We start from the raw sequence: 21,776 nt of genomic DNA on the forward strand, positions 1-21,776 counted from the left end.
TTTAAATTCTAAGAATTTTTCCTTTTCTGATCTTGTACAGTTTAACAATTGTAAGATCAAAAAATTTAGTTAACTGAATATTGTGGTTTATATAGAATTACCATGTATAGCATTTGAGTGTAATATTAAACATAATTCAGTTTTTCTTTATTGATACAAGTCACTTTTGCATTCTAGTAGGCCTTGGTGTTATTTGAGAACTAGCAATTCTTGTACCTTAAAGTCTAGAAATGCTTTTTAAGGCAGCAGGGTTTTAATTGAGAGTGCTGGACTCACAGAGTAATTTTTGTTGCCTCAGGTGAATTGAATTGTTATTTTTCTGGAAGATTTTTTGTTATTAGAAGTAGAACATAAGCACATAAGCTTATTGTATTATATTTGTACCTGTGTTCTTTATTTAACCATGAAAGCACTTTTAATGTTATGAAAAATGCAAGCTAGAAGAAATTATAATTTTCTTTTCTGCGTATAAAGACCCTAAGCCCTTAAGATACAACTCTTCAAAATGTAGACGCAATCCATGGACTATTTCCTGTGGCACATGAAATTTTGTAGTTCAGCAAATATAGTCAGGTTGTAAGAAATTTTATTTATTCTGAGTTTAGATTTTAAAAATTTATTTTATTGTTATTTTATTGCACATTTCCCTCATTCCTCCCCCTTTGCCTCCCCTCTACCCATCCCCTACCCAATCCCAGGCCTTCACTTGTCTAGTGTCTGTGTATGGGCTATGACTAACTTATACTTCTTAATCTCTTCTCCTTTTTCAACCATCCACCCCAACACCCCTCCCATATGTCAACCATCAAAATATTCTCTAAAGCCCTAACTGATTTGGCTCAGTGGATAGAGCGTCAGCCTGCAGATTCAAGGGTCCCAGGTTCGATTCCGGTCAAGGGCATGTACCTTGGTTGCGGGCACATACCCAGTAGGGAGTGTGCAGGAGGCAGCTGATCGATGTTTCTCTCTCATTGATGTTTCTAACTCTCTATCCCTCTCCCTTCCTCTCTTTAAAAATTCAATAAAATATATATTTTTAAAAAATGTTCTCTATGTCTATGAGCCTGTTTCTGTTCTGCTTGTTCGCTTATTTTGATTTTTAGATTTAATTGTTGATAGATATGTATTTATTGCCTTTTTATTCATCTTATTCTTTTTTAAAATTATTTTTAAAGTATATTTTTATTGATTTCAGAAAGAAGGGAGAGGGAGAGAGAGATAGAAACATTAGTGATGAGAGAGCATCATTGATTGGCTGCCTCCTGCATTCTCCCTACTGGGGATCAAGCCTGCAACCTGGGCATGTGCCCTGAATGGGAATCGAACCATGACCTTCCTGTTCATAGGTCAACGCTCAATCACTCAGCCACGCTGGCTGGGCAATTTTTCTTATTCTTGATCTTATATTTTTTTCTTCTTCTTTTTAAAGAAGACTATTTAATATTTTATGTAATACTGGTTTGGTGGTGATGAACTCCTTTAACTTTTTCTTGTCTTGGAAGTTCTATATCTGACCTTCAATTCTAAATGATAGCTTTGCTGATTAGAATTATCTTGGTTGTAGGCCCATGCTTTTCATCACTTTGAATATTTCTTGCCACTCCCTTCTGGCCTGCAAAATTTCTGTTGAGAAATCAACTGACAGTCATATGGCGCTCCTTTGCAGGTAGCTAAATGCTTTACTCTTGCTGCTTTTAAGATTCTCTCTTAGTCTTTAACCTTTGGCATTTTAATTATGATGTGTTTTGGTGTAGTCCTCTTTGGGTTTGTCTTGTTTGGAATTCTCTGTGATTTCTGGACTTGTATGTATATTTCTTTCACCAGGTAATGGAAGTTTTATGTCATTATTTTTTCAAATGGGTGTTCAGTTTCTTGATCCCTTTCTTCTCTTTCTGGCATCCTTATGATGCGAATGTTGGTTCACTTGAAGTTGACCCAGAGGCTCCTTAAGCTGTCTTCATATTTTTGGGTTCTTTGTGCTTTTTGCTATTCTGATCGGGTGTTTTCTGTCTCCTTATATTCCAAAGTCTTGATTTGATTCTCAGTGTCCTGTACTGTTGGATCCCTGTAAATTATTCTTTATTTCAGTTAGTGTATTCTTCATTTCTGACTGGTCCTTTTTATGTTGTTGGTGTTCTAAGTTCCTTGAAGTTCTCAGTAAGTTCCTTGAGCATCTGTATAACCATTGTTTTAAACTCTTTATCTGGTAGTTGTCTTGCTTTCACTTCATGTATTTCTTTTTCTAGAGATTTCTTATATTCTCTTATTTGTGACATGTTTCTTTGTCTCTGCATTTTGGCTGTTTCTCTGTGTTTGCTTCTATGTATTAGGTAGCTCTTCTATGTCTCCTGGACTTGGTAGAGTGGCCATGTGTAGTAGGTGTCTTGTAGGGCCCAGTGGCTCAACCTCCCTAGTCACCTAGTTGGGCACTCCAGGTGCACTCCTATGTGAGCTTTGTGCACTATCCTATTGTAGTTGACCCTTGGTGGATATTGGCATCAGTGGGAGGGATTGACCTGCAGGCCAATTAATTGTGGGGATTGGCTGAGACTACAGTAGAAGAGCTGTTGTGCAGGAGCTGATCCTATGGAGCAGGACTTGCTTCAGTGGGGCTTTGGTACTCACTGAGTCTGCCCCTTGAGTGTGTCACTCGTGGGGGTGGTAGGGTTGTGATCCTGCTTGGTCAAAGCTGACCACCAGGTGCCTTGGTTCTGGAGCCTTCCTTTGCCCTGCCCAGGGCCACCAGCATAAGGTACAAAGCAATCTGCAGATGGCTGCTACTTATATTGGGCTTGAAAGTGCCCAGGAGAGACCAAGTTACAGACCAAGGTGGGTTGCCACTAGTGCTGGGCCTAGGGAATGCCGAGGCCAGCTGCTGCTTGCTTGAGAGATTTTAGTAAAGTCCAAAGCATGAGACAAGAGAGGCCAGTTGTGTAGAAGAGCTACTGGAAATGGCTTGGATGAGCCTGCAAGTAGGGAGGAGCGGGGTCTCAGGAAATCACCAAGGTGGGGCAAAAGTGTCAGCCAGGTTGATGGATATTCAGATATAGTGCCCTGCCTGCCAGCTCAGTGGTAGGGATGGCTCAGCAAAGAAACAATGGCCTCTGCCAGCACTTCTTTCTGGGAGAAAGCTCCCTCTCCAGCTCTCACTCTGATTTCAAGCAAGTTAGTTCCTCCCCAAATATACCAGGTTCCTTTCAAGCTGTCACCCCAGTGCTGGAGGTCAGAGGGAGTATGTCTGAGTAAGGCCCTTTAAGAGGGAATTACCTGAGACCTGCAGCCTCTGTGTCACTCAGTCATAATCCCTGCTGGTTTTTGTGGCCAGAAGTTGTGGGGACTTCTCTTCTCTGTACTGAACCCCTTGGCTGGATGGCTTGGTATGGGGCTGTGACCCCTCACTCCTTAGGGAAACCCCACAGCCAAGATATCCCTCTTGATTTTAAACTACCACATGAGGGTGTGGGACCAACCGGTTTGAGATTCCTACCCTGCATCTCTGCCTCTCCTACCAGTCTTGATGTGCTTCTTTTTTAATTCCCTAGTTGTAGGACTTCCATTCAGCTAGATTTCAGGTGGTTCTGAATGATAGTTGTTCTGTATATTTCAGTTGTAATTTTGATGTATTTGTGGGAATTGGTGATTACCATGTTTACCTACACTGTCATCTTGACCAGAACTCCCGAATTTATTTTTCTTTTTAATTTTTAAAAATTGATTTGAGAGAGAGAGATGTGAGAGGGAAACAAACATAGATTGGCTACCTCCTGCATGCACCCCGACCAGGGATTGAATCTGCAACCTGGGTATGTGCTCTGACCTGCAATAGAACTGCGATGCTCAACCACTGAACAACACTGGCTGGGCCATAATTAAAATTTTTAATAGCGGCAAAGAACATTATTGTTGAAGGGACATAAATTTAATTGGTATTAGAATTTTTTAGTGATGGTGATATAAAGATTTGGCATAGGAAGAAGTTTTAGTGAAGGAATTTTCAGGCAGATAGTAATCAAATCAGGAGAGCGTAGTTTTATAAGCCAAGAGAGAAGGGGGATTTATGAGGAAGAGATGATCAGTAGAATCAAATTAAAGGAAAAACAACAAGGTTAACCAAGAAAAGGACAAAGCAGTATGTACTGGTTTAAGTAATTATAATGGTAGTTTCATTGGAGGAGTTGGATCAGGAGCCAAACTGCAGTGCATATCATCTGTCTTGTTTTCTCCCACACTGGCTAACTGGACAGATAAATATTATTCTTATCAATTTTGGCTGGTATTATTGTTAGTGAATGCAACATATGCTGAAGGGCAATCTTGTAAAGTGACAATGTTACATGAGTGGTGACTGATGTTTTTATTTTAATAGGTGACTTTCTCAGCTAGCTTTGAACATCAATTCTATGAAACTAAAATTAATGTAAAATGCTTCTTAATAAAGGAACTCTTTTTCAATTAGATTTTGACTTCTTTAAATTTCACATTGATTGTAAGAACTTCTTTGTGAAACTGGCCACTTACTTGGCTACCAAAGTTTTAGACTATAGAAAGCTCTCAAAAAAATATTTGATGGTTTTTTTTTTTACTCTATTTGTTAACTAATATTGTTGACTGTGTTATTGCCTCACTCCTTAAAGCATGGTAGGTGGGGACAACAAACCAAGCCGTAGATAATTTATTCTGCTCTGCACTCTAGCAGGGCACTACTAAAGTATTGTCTAATTTCCAGGACCTTTTTATACAATGGAGTAGACTAGGCAAGGGAATATTAATACACTAGCAGCCCCATGCACGAGATTCATGTACAAGTGGGGTCCCTAGGCCTTGTTGGCGATCAGGGCCGATTGGGGCCTTCTAGCTGCCAGCTGGGGCCTTCCTTCTGGCTGCTGGCTGGGGCCTTCCCTCCCGTGGCACCTCACCTTAGCCAGCCCCGCCTTCCTGCCAGCAACTGGCTGCTGACTGGGGCCTTCCTGCCAGCCGCCAGCTGCCAGTCAGGGCTTTCCTGCTGGCTGCCAGTTGCTAGCCAGGGCCTTCCTGCCGGCTGCCAACCAGGGTCTGCCGGAAGTGGGGAGCGATCATGGGAGGTTGGCTGCCTGCAGGAGGGTGGCTGTGGGAGTGCACTGACCAATAGGGGACAGCTCCTGCATTGAATGTATGCCCCCTAGTGGTCAGTGCACATCATAGTAACCGGTCATTCTGGCATTCTGGTCGCTTAGGCTTTTATATAGTGTATAGATAAACTACATGTATTGATTTTAGCTGTTGGGAAGGAGAAAAATCCTCTATGCTTCTAGGTTCTTCTGGCTGGTCTAAGAATTAAATTGCCATGAGACAGATTTACAGAAGAAAAAACAAATTACATATGTGCTGGGGCTCCATAGGAACATGGGGCCCAGAGATGGTCAACAACTGGGGCATATATGCCATTATGAACTAAGAAGAGGGGTAGAAGTCTGCTACTTCATAGGGGAGGAAGGCAGTTCACATGGAGATGAATAAACATATGTTTACTGGGCCATGAGTAGACAATGGGATACAGAGAGGACTTTGGTCTCTAAGCCCTATTACACCTAACTTATACTCTTTGTAGTTATCTCTGGTGAAAGCTCTTTCTAGATTAAGCTGTTTATCTAAATTCTCTTAGGCAGTTAAGGGGGAGGTAAAAAGCCCTTCCTGAGTCTTTTGTTTCTTAAAAAGAATCAGCCTAAAATAAACTCATGACGAAGAGACATATTTTGGGGTGGTAAATTTCATGTTTCCCAACACAGCTAAAATCAAAGGAGAACCCATAGAGTGAGTCTAATAGAAGCTTTCTTCGTGTAAAAAAATATTTTTATTGATTTTTAGAGACAGAGGAAGGAAGAGGGAGAGAGAAAGAGAGACATCGATGTGAGAGTGCAACATCAATTGGCTACCTTCTGCACTCCCCCTACTGGGGATCGAGCCCACCACAGGGGCATCTGGCCTGACTAGGAATTGAACCAGCAACCTTTTGATACACAAGGCCCAACCAACTGAGCCACACTGGACAGGGCAAATCTTTCTTTAGCATACAGATTCAACGCTTTTATATGTATTCCTCTTTGGACCATAAATTCCCTCCTTATTTTGCCTCAGATCATCCTGAAGGGTGAATCTACTTGATCACATGTGCCTCTGTTTCTAATTACTACATAATACATTGTGTGTGTGTGTGTATAAATTTTTCATTATAATTGCATTACTCTGAGGTAGAGTTCTTTTTTCCATAGCATCTAGGAATAAATATGAACTTAGAAAACTAAACAAAGACCTTTAACTCTATCTGCTCAGACTTCTACTCCAATCCTGGCTGTTCTTACCTTTGTTACAGGTGAAAGAATGCAAACCATTTCACAGTTCTGCCATTTTAAATTTCTTGTTTTTGTCTCTCCCTGGGGACCTATAGGACTTCCCCCGAGACTGCTAACTTAAGTCCTCTATTTTCCCTAGATAACCTGACACATTTCCTCATATACCACAGATGCCCTTTCTGGTTGATATTTACCACTTAACAAATGAATTTTGATAAGTAAGATGGCATATTGGATGGACATAATATAGAGCCAATCTTATAGTTACCTTTATAAAGATCCTTTAACAATGAGGGAAATCATTAAGGAAAAGGTATTATTTGTGCTAATTACAGCAAATGGAGGAGGGTGTTGAAAAGAAAAGTTAGATTAGCAGCAAAATTAAAAAGTTATTGCTCCATGTGCTGGGGGAGGAATGAATAGGTGAAACAGAGAGAATTTTTAGGGCAGGGAAAATACTCTGGATGAGACTTTAATGGTGGACACATGTCCTTACACATTTGTCATAACCCAAGGAATACAATACCAAGAGTGAACCCTAATGTAAACTCTGGACTTTGGGTGATAATGTTGTGTCATTGTAGGTTCATTAATTGTAATGCATGTACTGCTGCAGTGCACTATGTTGATAGTGGAAGGGGGGCTTGTGTGTAGAGGGGAAGGGGGGTATATAGAAAATATATTTACATTCTGCTCAATTTTGCTTTGAACTTAAAACTATTCTAAAAAATAAAGTCTGTTTAAAAACATACAAAATAGTTTATGCTCATTAACATTGTAGAACCATCCAGAAGATGAAATGTACTTTCTCTGACTCAAGATGAATGAGTTAACCTATTTGGGAGATTTGTCTACCTCTTATGTTTCACTCTCTAGCTATGTCATTTAATAAGTACTTAAAAGCTTTAAATTTAGTTGTTTATATTATTCTCCACTAACATTTGCTTCCCATTTACCTCTAGGATTGAAGTTCGAGGAAATTCAAGAAAGATTTGGTGAGGAGTTCTTTAATATATGCTTTGATGAGAACGAGAGAGTCCTTCGAGCTGTCGGCGGCACGTTGCAGGACTTCTTTAATGGCTTCGATGCTTTGTTGGAACACATTAGAACTTCTTTTGGAAAACAGGCCACTCTGGAGTCACCATCATTCCTATGCAAAGAGCTCCCTGAAGGTGCTCTCATGCTCCACTACTTCCACCCTCACCAGGTTGTGGGCTTTGCGATGCTGGGGATGATTAAGGCCGCAGGAAAGAAGATCTATCGGCTGGATGTGGAAGTGGAACAGGTGGCAAATGAGTTATGCTCTGATGGCTCAAACCCAGGCAACTGTAGCTGTCTCACTTTTCTTATCAAGGAATGTGAAAATACTACTATCTCGAAGAACCTTCCACAGGGAACCTCCCAAGTCCCCGAGGACCTCAGAATTAGCATCAACACCTTCTGCAGAGCCTTTCCTTTCCACTTGATGTTTGACCCCCACATGGCAGTCCTTCAGCTGGGGGAAGGCCTGCGGAAGCAGCTTCGATGCGACACTCACAAAGTGCTCAAGTTTGAGGACTGCTTCGAGATCGTTTCTCCGAAGGTGACTGCCACCTTCGAAAGGGTCCTGCTGCGACTGTCCACCCCATTTGTGATTAGGACCAAGCCTGAGGCTTCTGGCACGGAAAATAAAGACAAGGTAAGTGGCCGAGAGCTTGAGATGGGTGATGGGAACTAGAAGAGTGCATAATTATTTCAGTAAATTACATGCTGGCTGTACTTGTAATTATTTAGGCAAGAGAGCTTAAAGTGCCATTTAGAAAATTACTGGTCCCTGGATGTATGTAATAAGATTTGGCCCTATTCCCAGCCATTTTGCATAGTGTTTGCCTCTTCCATTAATTTATTTCAGCATATAAAAAGAGGACATTTATTAACATGAGCCATAGTAATTATAAAAATGATAAGGTTCACTAAAAATCTGGTATTGTAAACCCATGAATATATCCACTGATTGAAGACAAATTATGAGAGAAAAGGTAACCCTGTTTTCAGCATTGTGGGACTTGCTTGCCTTATCCTTAAATAAATATAAGTCAGGAATTAGCTACATTTTGAATATGTTCTGTTCTAAATTTCATAATCTAGGAACATCTGGTTTACATTCTAGTTTTGTCTTAACATGCAGAATAATGTATTTTCTAAAAGTTGGAAATGAAGCAACTATCTCAGAGTTTCAATTAAATTTTAATATTGAAATAAAGTCTCATTTCCTTGAACAGTGGACCTAGGAATGTTTATTGTAAAGTTTTTTGAAACCCTTTTGGGAACATCTGGACTATAAGTTATAAATAAATATGAAAAGACAACAGAAGTACATCTTAAGTAGTTGAGTTTAAACAAATCTATTCCCTCAGGTAAATATTTTTTTTAGAAAAAAGTCAACATTAAAATAAACAAGATATGAAGAAAAGTTAGCTATGACTATTTTAAATTTGGTAATGTAATTTCAGTAATTAAAAGGAAAACTAATGTTAATTATCAGAGTAGACATTTGAATGTACATTTAGTTTTCAATAGAGATTTTTTTTCAATATTTTGTATCAAGATAAATAAAGATGTGTTAGGCTTGTTCCCAATCATTTTGGGAAAGCTGTTGACTTTCAGAAATGAATTGGTTTCTCTGGGCCAAAAGAAGAGTTGCAGAAACAATTAAAAACTCAGTGAATGAATAATCTACACATATTCTAGAGTGCCTGCAATAAAAAAGGAAATAGCTTCCTAAAGGCAGAGTCAGATATTTTTGAGGATTTTAAACAACATTAGTTTCATAACTGATTCATTTTTATAATTTTGAAAATCAATGGAAAATTTTTAAACAAAATATTAGAAAAAGATGGAAGGATGCACAACCATTTAGTATAAATGAATCAGGTGATTTAGGAAAAATCATCCAGTCGTATTTTCATCATATAAGTTCAGAGACTAGAACTAGAAGTTCAGAGACTAAGGAAAGCCTGAAGATTCCATTTTAGTACATTTTTGGATATTTTAGTCTGAATGAACTATATTATGCCTATTTGATTACACATGATGTTTTAAATAATATCTTTCACATGTGCAAAATATCCTATCTAATAAAGAGGTAATATGCAAATTGACCATCACTCCAGCACACAAGATGGCCATCCCCATGTGGTCAAAGGGGAGGGCAGTTAGGGGTGACCAGGCCTGCAGGGGAGGGCAGTTGGGGGGGACCCAGGCCTGCAGGGGAGGGCAGTTGGGGGTGACCAGGCTGGCAGGGGAGGGCAGTTAGGGGCAATCAGGCTGTCAGGAGAGCAGTTAGGCGTCAATCAGGCTGGTAGGGGAGCAGTTAGGCGTCGATCAGGCTGGCAGGGGAGTGTTTAGAGAGTGATCAGGCAGGCAGGCAGGTGAGAGGTTGGGAGCCAGCAGTCCTGGATTGTGAGAGGGATGTCCGACTGCCCATTTAGGCCCGATCTCACCCGGTGGGATCAGGCCTAAACTGGCAGTCGGACATCCCTCAAGGGGTCTCAGATTGGAGAGGGTTCAGTCTGGGCTGAGGGACACCCCACCCCCATGCACGAATTTGTGCACCGGGCCTCTAGTATATTCAATAATTGCTATCCATTTTGAAGCTCTTTAGATTGGAAGACAGTTGTTAAATGTGTATTTTTGTCCCTATTTGTAGTTAAGGTAAAAACGAAATTATTATAGCTTTGTACCATAGGCAATATTAAAGCTGTTGATTCTGTCTTAAAGAAGTACAATATTTGGCTAGGAGGATTTGCAGCATCTTTGGCCTTTAGAATGGAAGTTAATATTTTTGAAATGGGCCTACAGTAGAATGTATTATTACCAATGTTAATTGCTTTATATTTTTTGGTAGACTTGAGAAAAATTAATTCAATTTAAAGTTACTGCTTCAGATTCCCCCCACCATTCATAATTCATCTGGCTGGTATTTCTATTTAATTTGTATACCAGGGTAAGAAATAGACATAATGAAATGATGACTCAAATGTCAAGGCCCCCTGCCAGTTCCAATAATAAGGGACTGTGCTTATTGAGAAGATGCAATTATAATTTAAACATGTTAGTGGCAGTTTAAAAATAAAGCAATAGGCAGGATTTTCAGTTAGAATAAGAATAACAGTCTAGCTATCCTATATTAGCATTTCTGCTTTTTACCTGTGTTTACCAGGATGGATTATTTGTGAGGCTATAGTTGGCCCAAATGGGAACCATAGTTAATAAAGTTGTGACATGGAGTCTTAACTAGATAGATAACATTTTTACATTATTATGTTGCCAAATTCCAAATTTGTAGTTACTTAAACCATGGAAAAAAGAAAGAAAAATCAGGGTTAAAAATTATGATTCTGTTGATAAAGTTGACCTTGATATTCATTATTTTCCCCATAATAGCTCCATGTTATTTCATGTTTCTAACTCTTTAGTGGGCTTTGATAATTAAGTGCTTTTTAAAAATAATTTAGGATATTTATTTCTTACTCTAACAGTGAAGGCTTTTATAGTAATTTAAATATTTTGGCTATTCATTTTAATACCTATGAGCTACCACCCCTGTTGTCAAAAAACAACAACAAAACAAACCAACAAAAACATGAAGTCAAATGACAGTAAATCATTTGCAAATTGAACAATAATGCTTTAGCTAAACCATGATCTTTGTCATTTTGTGTTGTCAGTCAGTGGTTAATTGCATGGCGAGGGGTGGAGCATACTTGTGAGCAATTTGATGAGATACTGACGAAACAGAAAATCATCATTGTAGTTTTAAAGAGTTATAAAGACATAAGGGTTGGTTACCAAGAAGCAAGAATGTCACCGACAGGCAACTGATGGCAGTAATTGTGGCCAGGTTTTAATTAAACAGAATTTTGAGGTAGAATGAACTATTCCAGATGGCTTGAACAAGCTTTGATTTCCATTTTATTTTTTTCCCTCTACATCTTCTCTAAGTGATCATCCATGCCTCACATATTCTTCTTTCTCAATTTTATTTTTTCCCATATGGCATTCCTATGTTTTTGTTTTTCTTTAAGCTCAACTTCCTTTTTTTTCAACATCTTCTCTTATCAGATGTCAGGCATTAAATATGAATCAATTGATTAATTATTTTATTATTTAAAAAATTTTGTTGTTAAGTTTCACCCGAGGATATTTTTTTCCATTGATTTTTAGAGGGAGAAGAAGGGAGAAAGGAAGAGAAAGAGAAGGAAACATCAATGTGAGATAGACACATCAATTGGTTGCCTCCTGAACCTGCCTGACCAGGGCCTGGGTCCAACTTGCAACCCAGGAATGTGCGTTTGACTAGGAATCGAACCACGGATCCTTCAGTGTGCAGGCCCACACTCTAACCACGGAGAGAAACCAGCCAGGGAAGTTAATTATTTTAAAAAACAGATTCAGCATTGGGAATTAAGACTGAATTGGGAATCCATGTTATTGTGCTGTGTATCTTTCAGGTCATTCTAATCTAATATTGTTCTGAGAATTTGGGAGTTTATCACATAGGTCTTTTGAGGCACTGTGGCAGTTTAAGAAGAAATTTTTGCAGTCCAATATGCAGTTTAGGTATTAACATTTGGTCACATAAACCTAACTCATTGACATAGACTCCAAAGTGTTTTTTTTTGTATGTAAGAGACTGCGTTTGTAGTAGGACTATTATAAATTAGTGGAATGGCACACAGTCTCCCTCTCTGCATTGTGGGTCGTGAGGTGTGGGGCAAGTGGCCACAGACTGAGAGAGAGGTATCTCTGACAATCATGATTTTAGTGAGTCTCATAATCTCTGAGCCTCAAATTTATTCATTTGGAAATTAAGGAACCTAGACTAATAATTAATATTTTTACTCATTAGAAGTCATTCTTAGCAATATATAAATTTATATGAATTCAGTTGATCATGAAGCTTTCTATCATTCCTGTAATTCAACGAATTCAGATGCATTTTTAGGGAGGCAGAGGGGAATCTGACTCTTCAACCATAGAGAGCTCATTCTGTTATCAAGGCGAAGTTAAAATAATTCCCTGGCAGCTTACGCTGTCAAATAACTCAGAAAGTTATTTGTGAGGATTAAATGACACACTCCATGTAAAGTTCTTATTAAATCTTCTGCTCTAGGTGAAGTGTTAAATAAATGTTCATTATTTTCACTTCTACCATGATTAGCATTATTGTTTCTTTCTACTTGTATCATTCCTCCTATCCAGTTTCTGCTTCATTCCAGTGGTCAGCATGTTTAATAATTTTAGAGAAATAACAAGCATACCTAATATCTTCACAAAATATGACTTGGGCCCTGCTTCTTGTCTTTTTTAAAAATTGATTTGAGAAAGAGAGGGAGAGAGAGAGAGAGAGATCCACTAGTTGTTGTTCCACTTACATATGCGTTCATTAGTTGCTTCTCATCTGTGCTCTGACCGGGCAATCACACCTGCAACCTTGGTGCATGGGGAGGACGCTCCAATCAACTGAGCAACCGGCCAGGGCTTGTCTTCTTAATAGACTGGAAGATGCCCTTGTCACTTATTCTGTAGGAACTCCGGATCTGCTTTCTATGTAGACTATCATTGCTTTAAAATTCCTAGCCTCCTTTTCAGTTCGGAACCAAGTTTCTATTACCTGTGTCTACTAACGTCTCTCATGCCCCTTTGTTACAGCACTTGGCTGTGCCACTGGCTTCTAAAATAAAATGGACTTGTTATCTTAGGCACAATCTGAAACAGCCATGGATTTTGAGAAACAATAAGAATGTGAGCTCTGTTGACATTTTTTTTTCTTAGTAGCAACGCTTCAAAGAACTTTCATAACACTGTGGAAGGAGTTCAGCATTGGAAGTACATCATCTCTAGGACAGAGCAATGGCATCGTTACTCATCTTCCTGTAGTCCTCAGGTTTGGAACTGAAGAAGAGCATCACAACACATTTCTTTTTCGATCCCCAGAAATATCCTCATATTTGTTTTATTAATTAGAAGCCGTGAAACAAATACTGGGAAATAATTTTCAAAGAATAAGGGAAGAATTAACCTCTGATCTGTGGTCAAATCAATTTTCAAAATGCTTTTTAATCTTTTCCAGACGCATGCCCCATGCTTTCTGACATGATGATTGAAAAGTTTAAAATATATTTATTCATCGTACCATGCCATAATGACACTGTTGAAAGACAAGTTTCATCGGGCTGTCAGGAATAGATTCTTTGACTTCAACTTTAATTTAATTTGGGGAAATGTGAGCTTTTCTTCTCTGTTTGGATCATAATATTCTTTAGAAAGTTTCAAATATTGAACAATATTTTTAGTGATGGACAACATGACAGAACTTTCTTTAAAATTAGCATTATAGAACATAGACATAACATCATTAAAGTTATCGAATATTTTGCTCTTGCAATTATAAATGGGATTTATTAATTTTTGTGTTGTTCATTTTTCTCTAGAACTGTTCCCTTAGAGTAGGCTAGACAAATTGAGGTTCTGATGCAGTTATTACTGCAGTTCATCCTGGCTCTCTCTCGATTTTTTTACGCCTATAATGTTAGCATTACTGTGTAGTGCTATGTTATTGTACAGTTACTGTATTCTCTATGTCAGAGGATAGGTAGATGATTATATAGGGAATTATAAATTTCTTGGAATGATCCTTATGCTTAAAGTGCACATTTTGCCATGTTTTTATTTTTGTTAGCAGGAAATATTACAGTCCTGAATTCAGAAGGGAGAAGACTAGATATTATTTAGTATTAGAGGCCCAGTGCACGAAATTCGTTCACTCAGGGCCAGGGGTCCCTCAGCCCAGGCTGCGCCCTCTTGCAGTCTGGGAGTCCTTGGGGGATGTCCGACTGATGGCTTAGGCCCGCTCCTGCCTATGCCATCAGTCGGACATCCTTAGTGTTGCTGCGGAGGCGGGAGAGGCTCCCGCCACCGCCGCTCCACTTGCCAGCCATGAGCCCGGCTTCTGGCTGAGCGGGACTCCTCCAGTGGGAGCGCACTGACCACCAGGGGGCAGCTCTTGCGTTGAGCATCTGCCCCCTGGTGGTCAGTGTGCATCATAGTGACTGGTCATTCCACAGTTTGGTCGATTTGCATATTAGCCTTTTATTATATAGGATAGTGTTGTAGGTTCTGATGTGGGTGGAAATTAGCCCCTTAGTTAAAAATTGTTTACAATCTTCCATTAATTCTTCCCTTTCAACTTAGAATCATTTAGGTGGTAACTTAAGTATCAATAAGTTAAAAACCAAAGAGCTGTTAATGGTGTTCTCTTCATTCACATTAACATTTTTGTAAGTATTAAGTGAAATAATTTTTAATAAATGTTTATAACTGGGCAACTATCACACAATTTTAGAACACCTTATTACCACCCAAAGGTGTAATAAGGTGTAATTACCTATTTGCAGTTAATCCCTGCTTCTACTCCCAACCCCAGACAATCACTGTCCTACTTTCCTTTTATAGAGTTGCCTTTTCTAGACATTTCCTATAAATGCAATCATACAATATGTAGTCTTTTTTTTTAAATAATGTTTTTGAGGTTTATTCATGTGGTTGCACTTAGGCGCAATTTGCTCATTTTTAATACTGAACAGTATTCCATTGCATAGATATACCACTGTATTTTTTACTCATTTATCAGAAGATTGACACTGAATTGTTTTCAGATTTTGGCTATTACCAGTAACGTTCCAATGAACATTTGCATACAGGAGTTTGTGTTGAATACATTTCCATTCCTCTTGGGTAGATTATTATGACAGGAACTGCTGTGTTATATGGTAAGTATATGTTTAACTTTTATGAGCAATTGCCACACTGTTTAAGAAGGAGGCTATGCCATTTCACATTTGACCAGCAACATATGAGGGTTCAAGTTTCTTCACATCCTCACCAACACTGAGTATTGCCACCTTTTTTGGTCATACCCATCCTAGTGGGTACAAAGTGGAATCTTGAGTTTTAATTTACATTTCCTCAATGTCTAATGATTTAAGCATCTTTTCTTGTGCTTAGTAGCCATTGGTATAATTTCTCTGATTAAATGTTCTAGCGAAATGTTTTGCTCATATTTAATTGTGTTGTTTGTCTTTCTATTTTTGAATTGTAGCTTTTAAAAAAATCCTCACCCAAGGATATGTTTACTGTTTTTTCTGGGGTGGGGGGGGGGGGGAGAGAAAATGAAACAAAACAAAACATAACTGTATGAAACATTGATCAGTTGCCTCCCATACACACCCCCACTGGGGATCAAACCCATAACCTAGGTATGTGCCCTGACCAGGAATCAGACGGGCAACTTTGTGGTGTATGGGATGATGCTCCAATCAACTGAGCCACTGGGACAGAACTAAATTGTATTTTAAAAATATATATGGCCCTAGCCAGTTTGGATCAGTGGATAGAGTATTGGCCTGTGGACTGAAGGGTCCTGGGTTTGATTCCGGCCAAGGGCACATGCCCGGGTTGCAGGCTCGATCCCCAGTAGGGGACGTGCAGGAGGCAGCTGATTAATGATTCTCTATCATCATTGATGTCTCTCTCTCTCTCTCTCTCTCTCTCTTCCTCTCTCTCTCTCTCTCTCTCTCTCTCTCTCTCTCCCCTACCTCTCTAAAATCAATAAAATATATTTAAACCAAGAGTAGTTCAAAACTTTAGAAAACATTTAAAAAATAAATAAAAACATACACTATGGACATTACATTGAATTAAAAAGGTACTGTATTTTGAAGGACAATTTTAATTCCTTTTTTTTTAGTTATTCACATGTAAGTTTATTATAGTTAAAAGTGATTTTTTTTTGTCTAAAGTTTTACATATGTCTCTTTTTTTCCCTGATTGACCTCCCACCCCCCCAGCAATTCCCACCCTGGGCAAGCCCCCACTGCCCCAGTGTCTGTGTCCATTGGTTATGCTAATATGCATGCATACAAGTCCTTTGGTTGCTCTCTAACCCCCTCCCTTCCCCTGCCTTTTGTCTATAGATCTATTCTTGTTCATCAAATTATGTTGATAATTATATCCCACATATGAGTGATATTTATCTTTCTCCGACTGGCTTATTTTGCTTAGCATAATGCTCTCCAGTTCCATCCATGCTGTTGCAAATGGTAAAAGTTCCTTCTTTTTTATTTTGATGGTACCAATATTTTCTTTTATGGATCATGCTTTTGGTATGATATCTAATACATTTTTGTAACTCAAGACTATAGACATTTTTTCTTTTATTTTTTTTCTAGAAGTGTTATAATTTTAGTCCTAAATTTAGGTCTGTGATCCATTTTGAGGCATATTTTGTGTATGCCATGAGGAGCTAAGTTTTCATTGTTTGCATACAGACATCCAACTGTCTCAATACATTTTATTGAGAAAACTCTAATTTTACCATTCTATTGCCTTTGCAACTTTTTAAAAACTTAATAACTACAAAATTTTCTCTAGCCTTTCTATTCTATTTTTAAAAATATTTAACTTTATGCTGATAATTCAGTTTTTTGATTACTGTATCAAAGTTAAGCTTTGCAATTGGATATGTTAAGTGCTTCAAGTTTGTTCTTTTTCAAAATTTGTTTGAACTATTCTAGGTTCTTTACATTTCCACATAAATATTAGAATCAACTTGCCAATTTCTAAAAAAGCTTCCAGAATTTTGATAGGGATTGTGCTAAATCTATAGATCAATTTAGAAATAATAGGCATCTTAACAATGAGTCTTTCATTACATGAAGATATTTTTCTCAATTCATTTAGATGTTTAATTTTTGTCAAAAATGTTTTCTAGTTTTCAGTGTTAGAGGCCTTGCATTTTTTGTTAAATCTATTTTTGGTTTTGTTTGTTAATCCTTACACGAGGACATTTTTTCCCAATTATATATAATAATTGTTGTGATAATTATATGATATATGGGTTTTTAAAAAGGAATTAGGAAAAGAAAGAACAATATATTAAAGTTTATGCATACATTCTTACATTTATCTACATAATAGCCATTACCAGTGCTTTTATTTCTTCCCATGTATTCTTGTATTTCAACCGAAGGGAGTTCCTTTAGTATCCTTTGTACAGTACATTTACTAGCCAAAAGTTCCATTACTCTGTTCATCTGGGAATGTTTTTATTTCACCTTCATTTTCTATAGTTTTTCTAGATATAGAATTCTTGTTGACAGTATTTCCCCCCCCCCAGCAATTTGAATATATAATTTGCTCTTTTTGGCCTCTAATTATTTATAATGAGAAGTTAGTTGTTAATTGTATAGAACGTGTTGTTGTAATAGAGAGTGATTGATCTCAGGGGTTGAAGAGATTGATTGGGCAGAGAATACCTCAATGAAAAAAATGGCATGTGATCTTTTTAAAACATTTATAAGGCTGATGCATTTCTCTCATATCCTAATGCTGAAAGGATTCCTAAAGTGGTTGCTCCATTATGCCATGGGACACATTTTGTGTCCTTGCACACCAGTTTAATTTCTTTTTTTCAACATATTTAGTGTTGACACTATTGCTGATGTCTCCATCTCCCCATTTCCCCCCTCCACCCAACTTCTGCCTCCCCTTCCCTCTTCCTTTTTTAAAATAGAACTATATCTTTTTGTAGCCACTGAAAATTTTATTAATATATTTTTTCAATCTGTTATTATGTTCCTTTTGAGTTTTTTTTACCATAAAATAATTTTTATTTTTTGTAAAGTGCAGAATAGAAGAAAAACATCTATTTTTATTATTAAGAACCCTGAAATGTCTACTGATGACATTTTGGTGTACCTATTTTTACTTTTCCCCCAAATCTCATTAGTCATATAATTGTAAAAAATTAAAATTTTAAAACTCTTTGTTTTTCTAATAAATATGTGCCAATTTAGTGTTTAACATTTTTTTTTCAGATTTATTTTAGTAGTGCATTTAGCTATTTTTGGTGTAGTATTTTCTCTGATTACTCATTAGCAGTCCATCATATTTTGGCACATCTAGTACCCCCACCTTTGTTACTTCCTATGCAGTTTTTTATTCTCTTCAATTTACTCTCCTGTAAAAATATTTATGAAGAAATTTCTGTTCAAAAACTTCTGATGTAAATCTAGACTTTATCAGTCAATACTGTTTACATGTTTCACATCTCCTTCTCTTAACGCTGAACTTGATGTTTTGTATTGGTAGCTTAGATTGAAATTACAGATGCATTTCTGGGTATATATTTTTCTATGTGGTCATATGGTAACTCAGCAATTGCAGCTGAACCACAAGGCCCATATGTACCTTTAGACTTTCTTTTTCTCTCTGAGCAACAATAGTACTCTATCGGCCAATCGTACCCTCCAAGTACATTAGAAAAACATTGACATGTCAGTGTTGTTATGACAACACTGCAAGATGCATCACCTAAGAGCACATGGAGCAGTTATCTTAGCAACCGTAACCCTAGATTCATCTGAGGTCTGCAGATTATTACTGCTACTCTGTTTTCAGTGTGTTGGGAAGATAGCTTAGGTGGTCATAGTAACTGCCTCTGACTTCCTGAAGTGTAATCAGGACAGAAAAAGGTATCAGAGGCATGGCAACATGATACAATAGAGTCTGTTTTCTCCTTTTATCAAATTATGTTTTTACTCTTCAAAGATTCTGAGATTTGGTATGTGGGTACCAGAATTGAGGTCACAATTCTTGCTTGCAATGGCAATTTTAAAATCATAAATTAAGTTTTCCTTTTTAAAGTGGGCTTTGTGATGGTGTCTGTTATGATTCTGATTGAAACAATTAGCTTCACATGTGTCTTGGTTTGGCATCTCTTCTGAACACGCACAGTCATGTTGACAGGCAGTGTTGTGTGCGATTAAGAACATATCTCTGGAGCAGACCTCCACAAGTTCCAAGTCTCTGTCATTAACGAGCTGAGTGACTTGGAGCAATTTAAAAAAGTTGTTTTTCTTGCCAACCTCATGGCCAGTGGGCTTCTCCTGTCCCCTCTCATTTTCTTGGCACGAATAACTATCACATTTTTCTGACTTCCACAAATGTTTACTACTTCTTTCAGCTTTTCCACCAAACTTATCTAACATTCTGTGGGTTGCTTTCTTTATGTTTAATCTTTAGTTTTGATTAAGGTTTAATCCCTTTGTTATATTTTAATATCATTTATTCTTAATGTGGTTTAATATTTAAAAAGCATATTTATGTACGTGTGTGTGCATGCATAGATACATATATGCACACACACACAAACACATAGGGTTTGCAAAAGTAGGTTTATAATTGTATAGAAAATAATATAATTATAAATAATAAAAAAATAAACTCTTACGTTTCCTGTACTCACAACTGTAAACTTACTTTTGCCCTACTCTGTATATATGCGTATGTATTAATATATACACACAAAGATCTTTCAATATTCCAGGTACTGTTTTAAGTACCTTGCATAAAAATATTTATAAGAAATGGAAACTGCCATCAATTATTTGAATAGTAATAAAACAGAAGAGGGATATTATTTATTCTAATTTGTTTCAGAAGGCAAAAATAGGATCAAAGAGTAGATTTATAAGAAAGTAAGTAGATTTGGTTTAGAATTAAGAGGAACTTTCCAACTATTAGATATATGGAAAATTAAGAGTTGCCTTTTGAGTTAGTGAGTTGTACAATACTTGGGGTTCAAAAAATATTGAATGAAAACCTCTTAGAGATATTTTATTGAAGATTCATAGAGGGAATCCAAATATCTTCAAAAGTAAATAATGTGATCATATTATTTTTATGATACTATTTTTAGGGAGTAAGAGTAGTATTCATAAACTTTTTATGCTATTAAGAGGAAAACTGTCTATACGATTTTATTTTCACAAAGGATATCCTATCTAATAAAGAGAAAATATGCTAATTGACTCTCACACCATCACAAAGATGGCGGCATCCACAGCCAATAAGGAGGGAATATGCTAATTAACTGCCATACTGCTATGAATATAGGGGTGCATTTATCCTTTCTGATCGGTGTAATTCCAGAAGTGGAATTACTGGGTCAAATGGGAGTTCCATTTTTAATTTTTTGAGGAAACTCCATACTGTCTTCCATAGTGGCTGCACCAGTCGGCATTCCAACCAGCAGTCCACAAGGGTTCCTTTTTCTCTACATCCTTGCCAGCACTTGTGGTTTGTTGATTTGTTGATGATAGTCATTCTGACAGGTGTGAGATGGTACCTCATTGTTGTTTTGATTTGCGTCTCTCAGATGATTAGTGACTTTGAGCATGTTTTAATTTGTCTCTTGGCCTTCTGTATGTCCTCTTTTGAAAACTGTCTATTTAGGTCCTTTGACCATTTTTTCATTGAATTATTTATCTTTTGTTAAGTTGTATGAATTCCCTATAAATTTTGGAGATGAGGCCCTTATCAGAAATAACATTGGCAAATATGTTCTCCCATGCAGTGGGCTCTCCTGTAGTTTTGTTGATGGTTTCTTTTGCTGTGCAGAAGCTTTTTATTTTGATGCAGTCCCATTTGTTCATTTTCTCCTTAGTTTCCATTGTCCTAGGACAGTGGTGGGCAAACTGCGGCTCGCGAGCCACATGCAGCTCTTTGGCCCCTTGAGTGTGGCTCTTCCACAAAATACCACATGCGGGCGTGCATGTACAGTGCGATTGAAACTTTGTGGCTCATGCGCAGAAGTCGGTATTTTGTGAAAGAGCCACACTCAAGGGGCGAAAGAGCCACATGTGGCTCGAGAGCCACAGTTTGCCGACCACTGTCCTAGGAGCTGTATCAGTAAAGATATTGCTACAACATACGATATTTTGCTGCCTATGGGCCCTTCTCAGATTTTTATGGTTTCCCATCTTATGTTTAAGTTCTTTATCCATTTTGAGTTTATTTTTGTGTGTGGTGTAAGTTGGTGGTCTAGTTCCATTTTTTTGCATGTAACTATCCAATTTGCCCAAAGCCATTTATCAAAGAGAATGTCTTGACTCCATTGTATGTTCTTGCCTCCTTTATCAAATATTAATTGAGTATAATGACTTGGATAGATTTCTGGGTTCTATGTTTGTTCCATTTGTCTAAATGTCTGTTCTTTTGCCAGTACCTGGCAGTTTTGAGAACAGTGGCTTTGTAATATAGCTTGATATCTGGTATTGTGATCCCTCCAACTTTGTTCTTTCTCAGGATTGCTGTGGTTATTTAGAGTCTTTTTTTATTTCATATTAATTTTTGGAGAGTTTGTTCTAGGTCTGTGGAATATGCCATTGGTATTTTAATGGGGATTGCTTTGAATTTATAGACTGCTTTGGGTAGTATGGACATTTTAATGATGTTGATTCTACCAATCCATGAGCATGGTGTATTCTTCCATTTTTTTATATCTTCCTCTATCTCTTTTTTCAATGTCCTGTAGTTTTCCATGTACAGGTCTTTTACCTCCTT

General features: G+C 37.6%; 1 protein-coding gene across 1 annotated transcript in view; it reads left to right on the forward strand.

Moving 5' to 3' along the window:
• The window catches only part of GUCY1A2 (guanylate cyclase 1 soluble subunit alpha 2), a 279,157-nt gene that overhangs the window by 76,525 nt on the left and 180,856 nt on the right, over nucleotides 1-21,776 (forward strand). Inside the window, exon 5 of the mRNA XM_006098838.3 lies at nucleotides 7,292-8,007. Coding sequence (XP_006098900.1) covers nucleotides 7,292-8,007 — 716 coding nt within the window. The remainder of the gene's footprint in view (nucleotides 1-7,291; nucleotides 8,008-21,776) is intronic.

This window comes from Myotis lucifugus, unplaced genomic scaffold (genome assembly GCF_000147115.1).
Source record: "Myotis lucifugus unplaced genomic scaffold, Myoluc2.0 scaffold_248, whole genome shotgun sequence".
Classification (NCBI taxonomy): Eukaryota; Metazoa; Chordata; class Mammalia; order Chiroptera; family Vespertilionidae; genus Myotis; species Myotis lucifugus.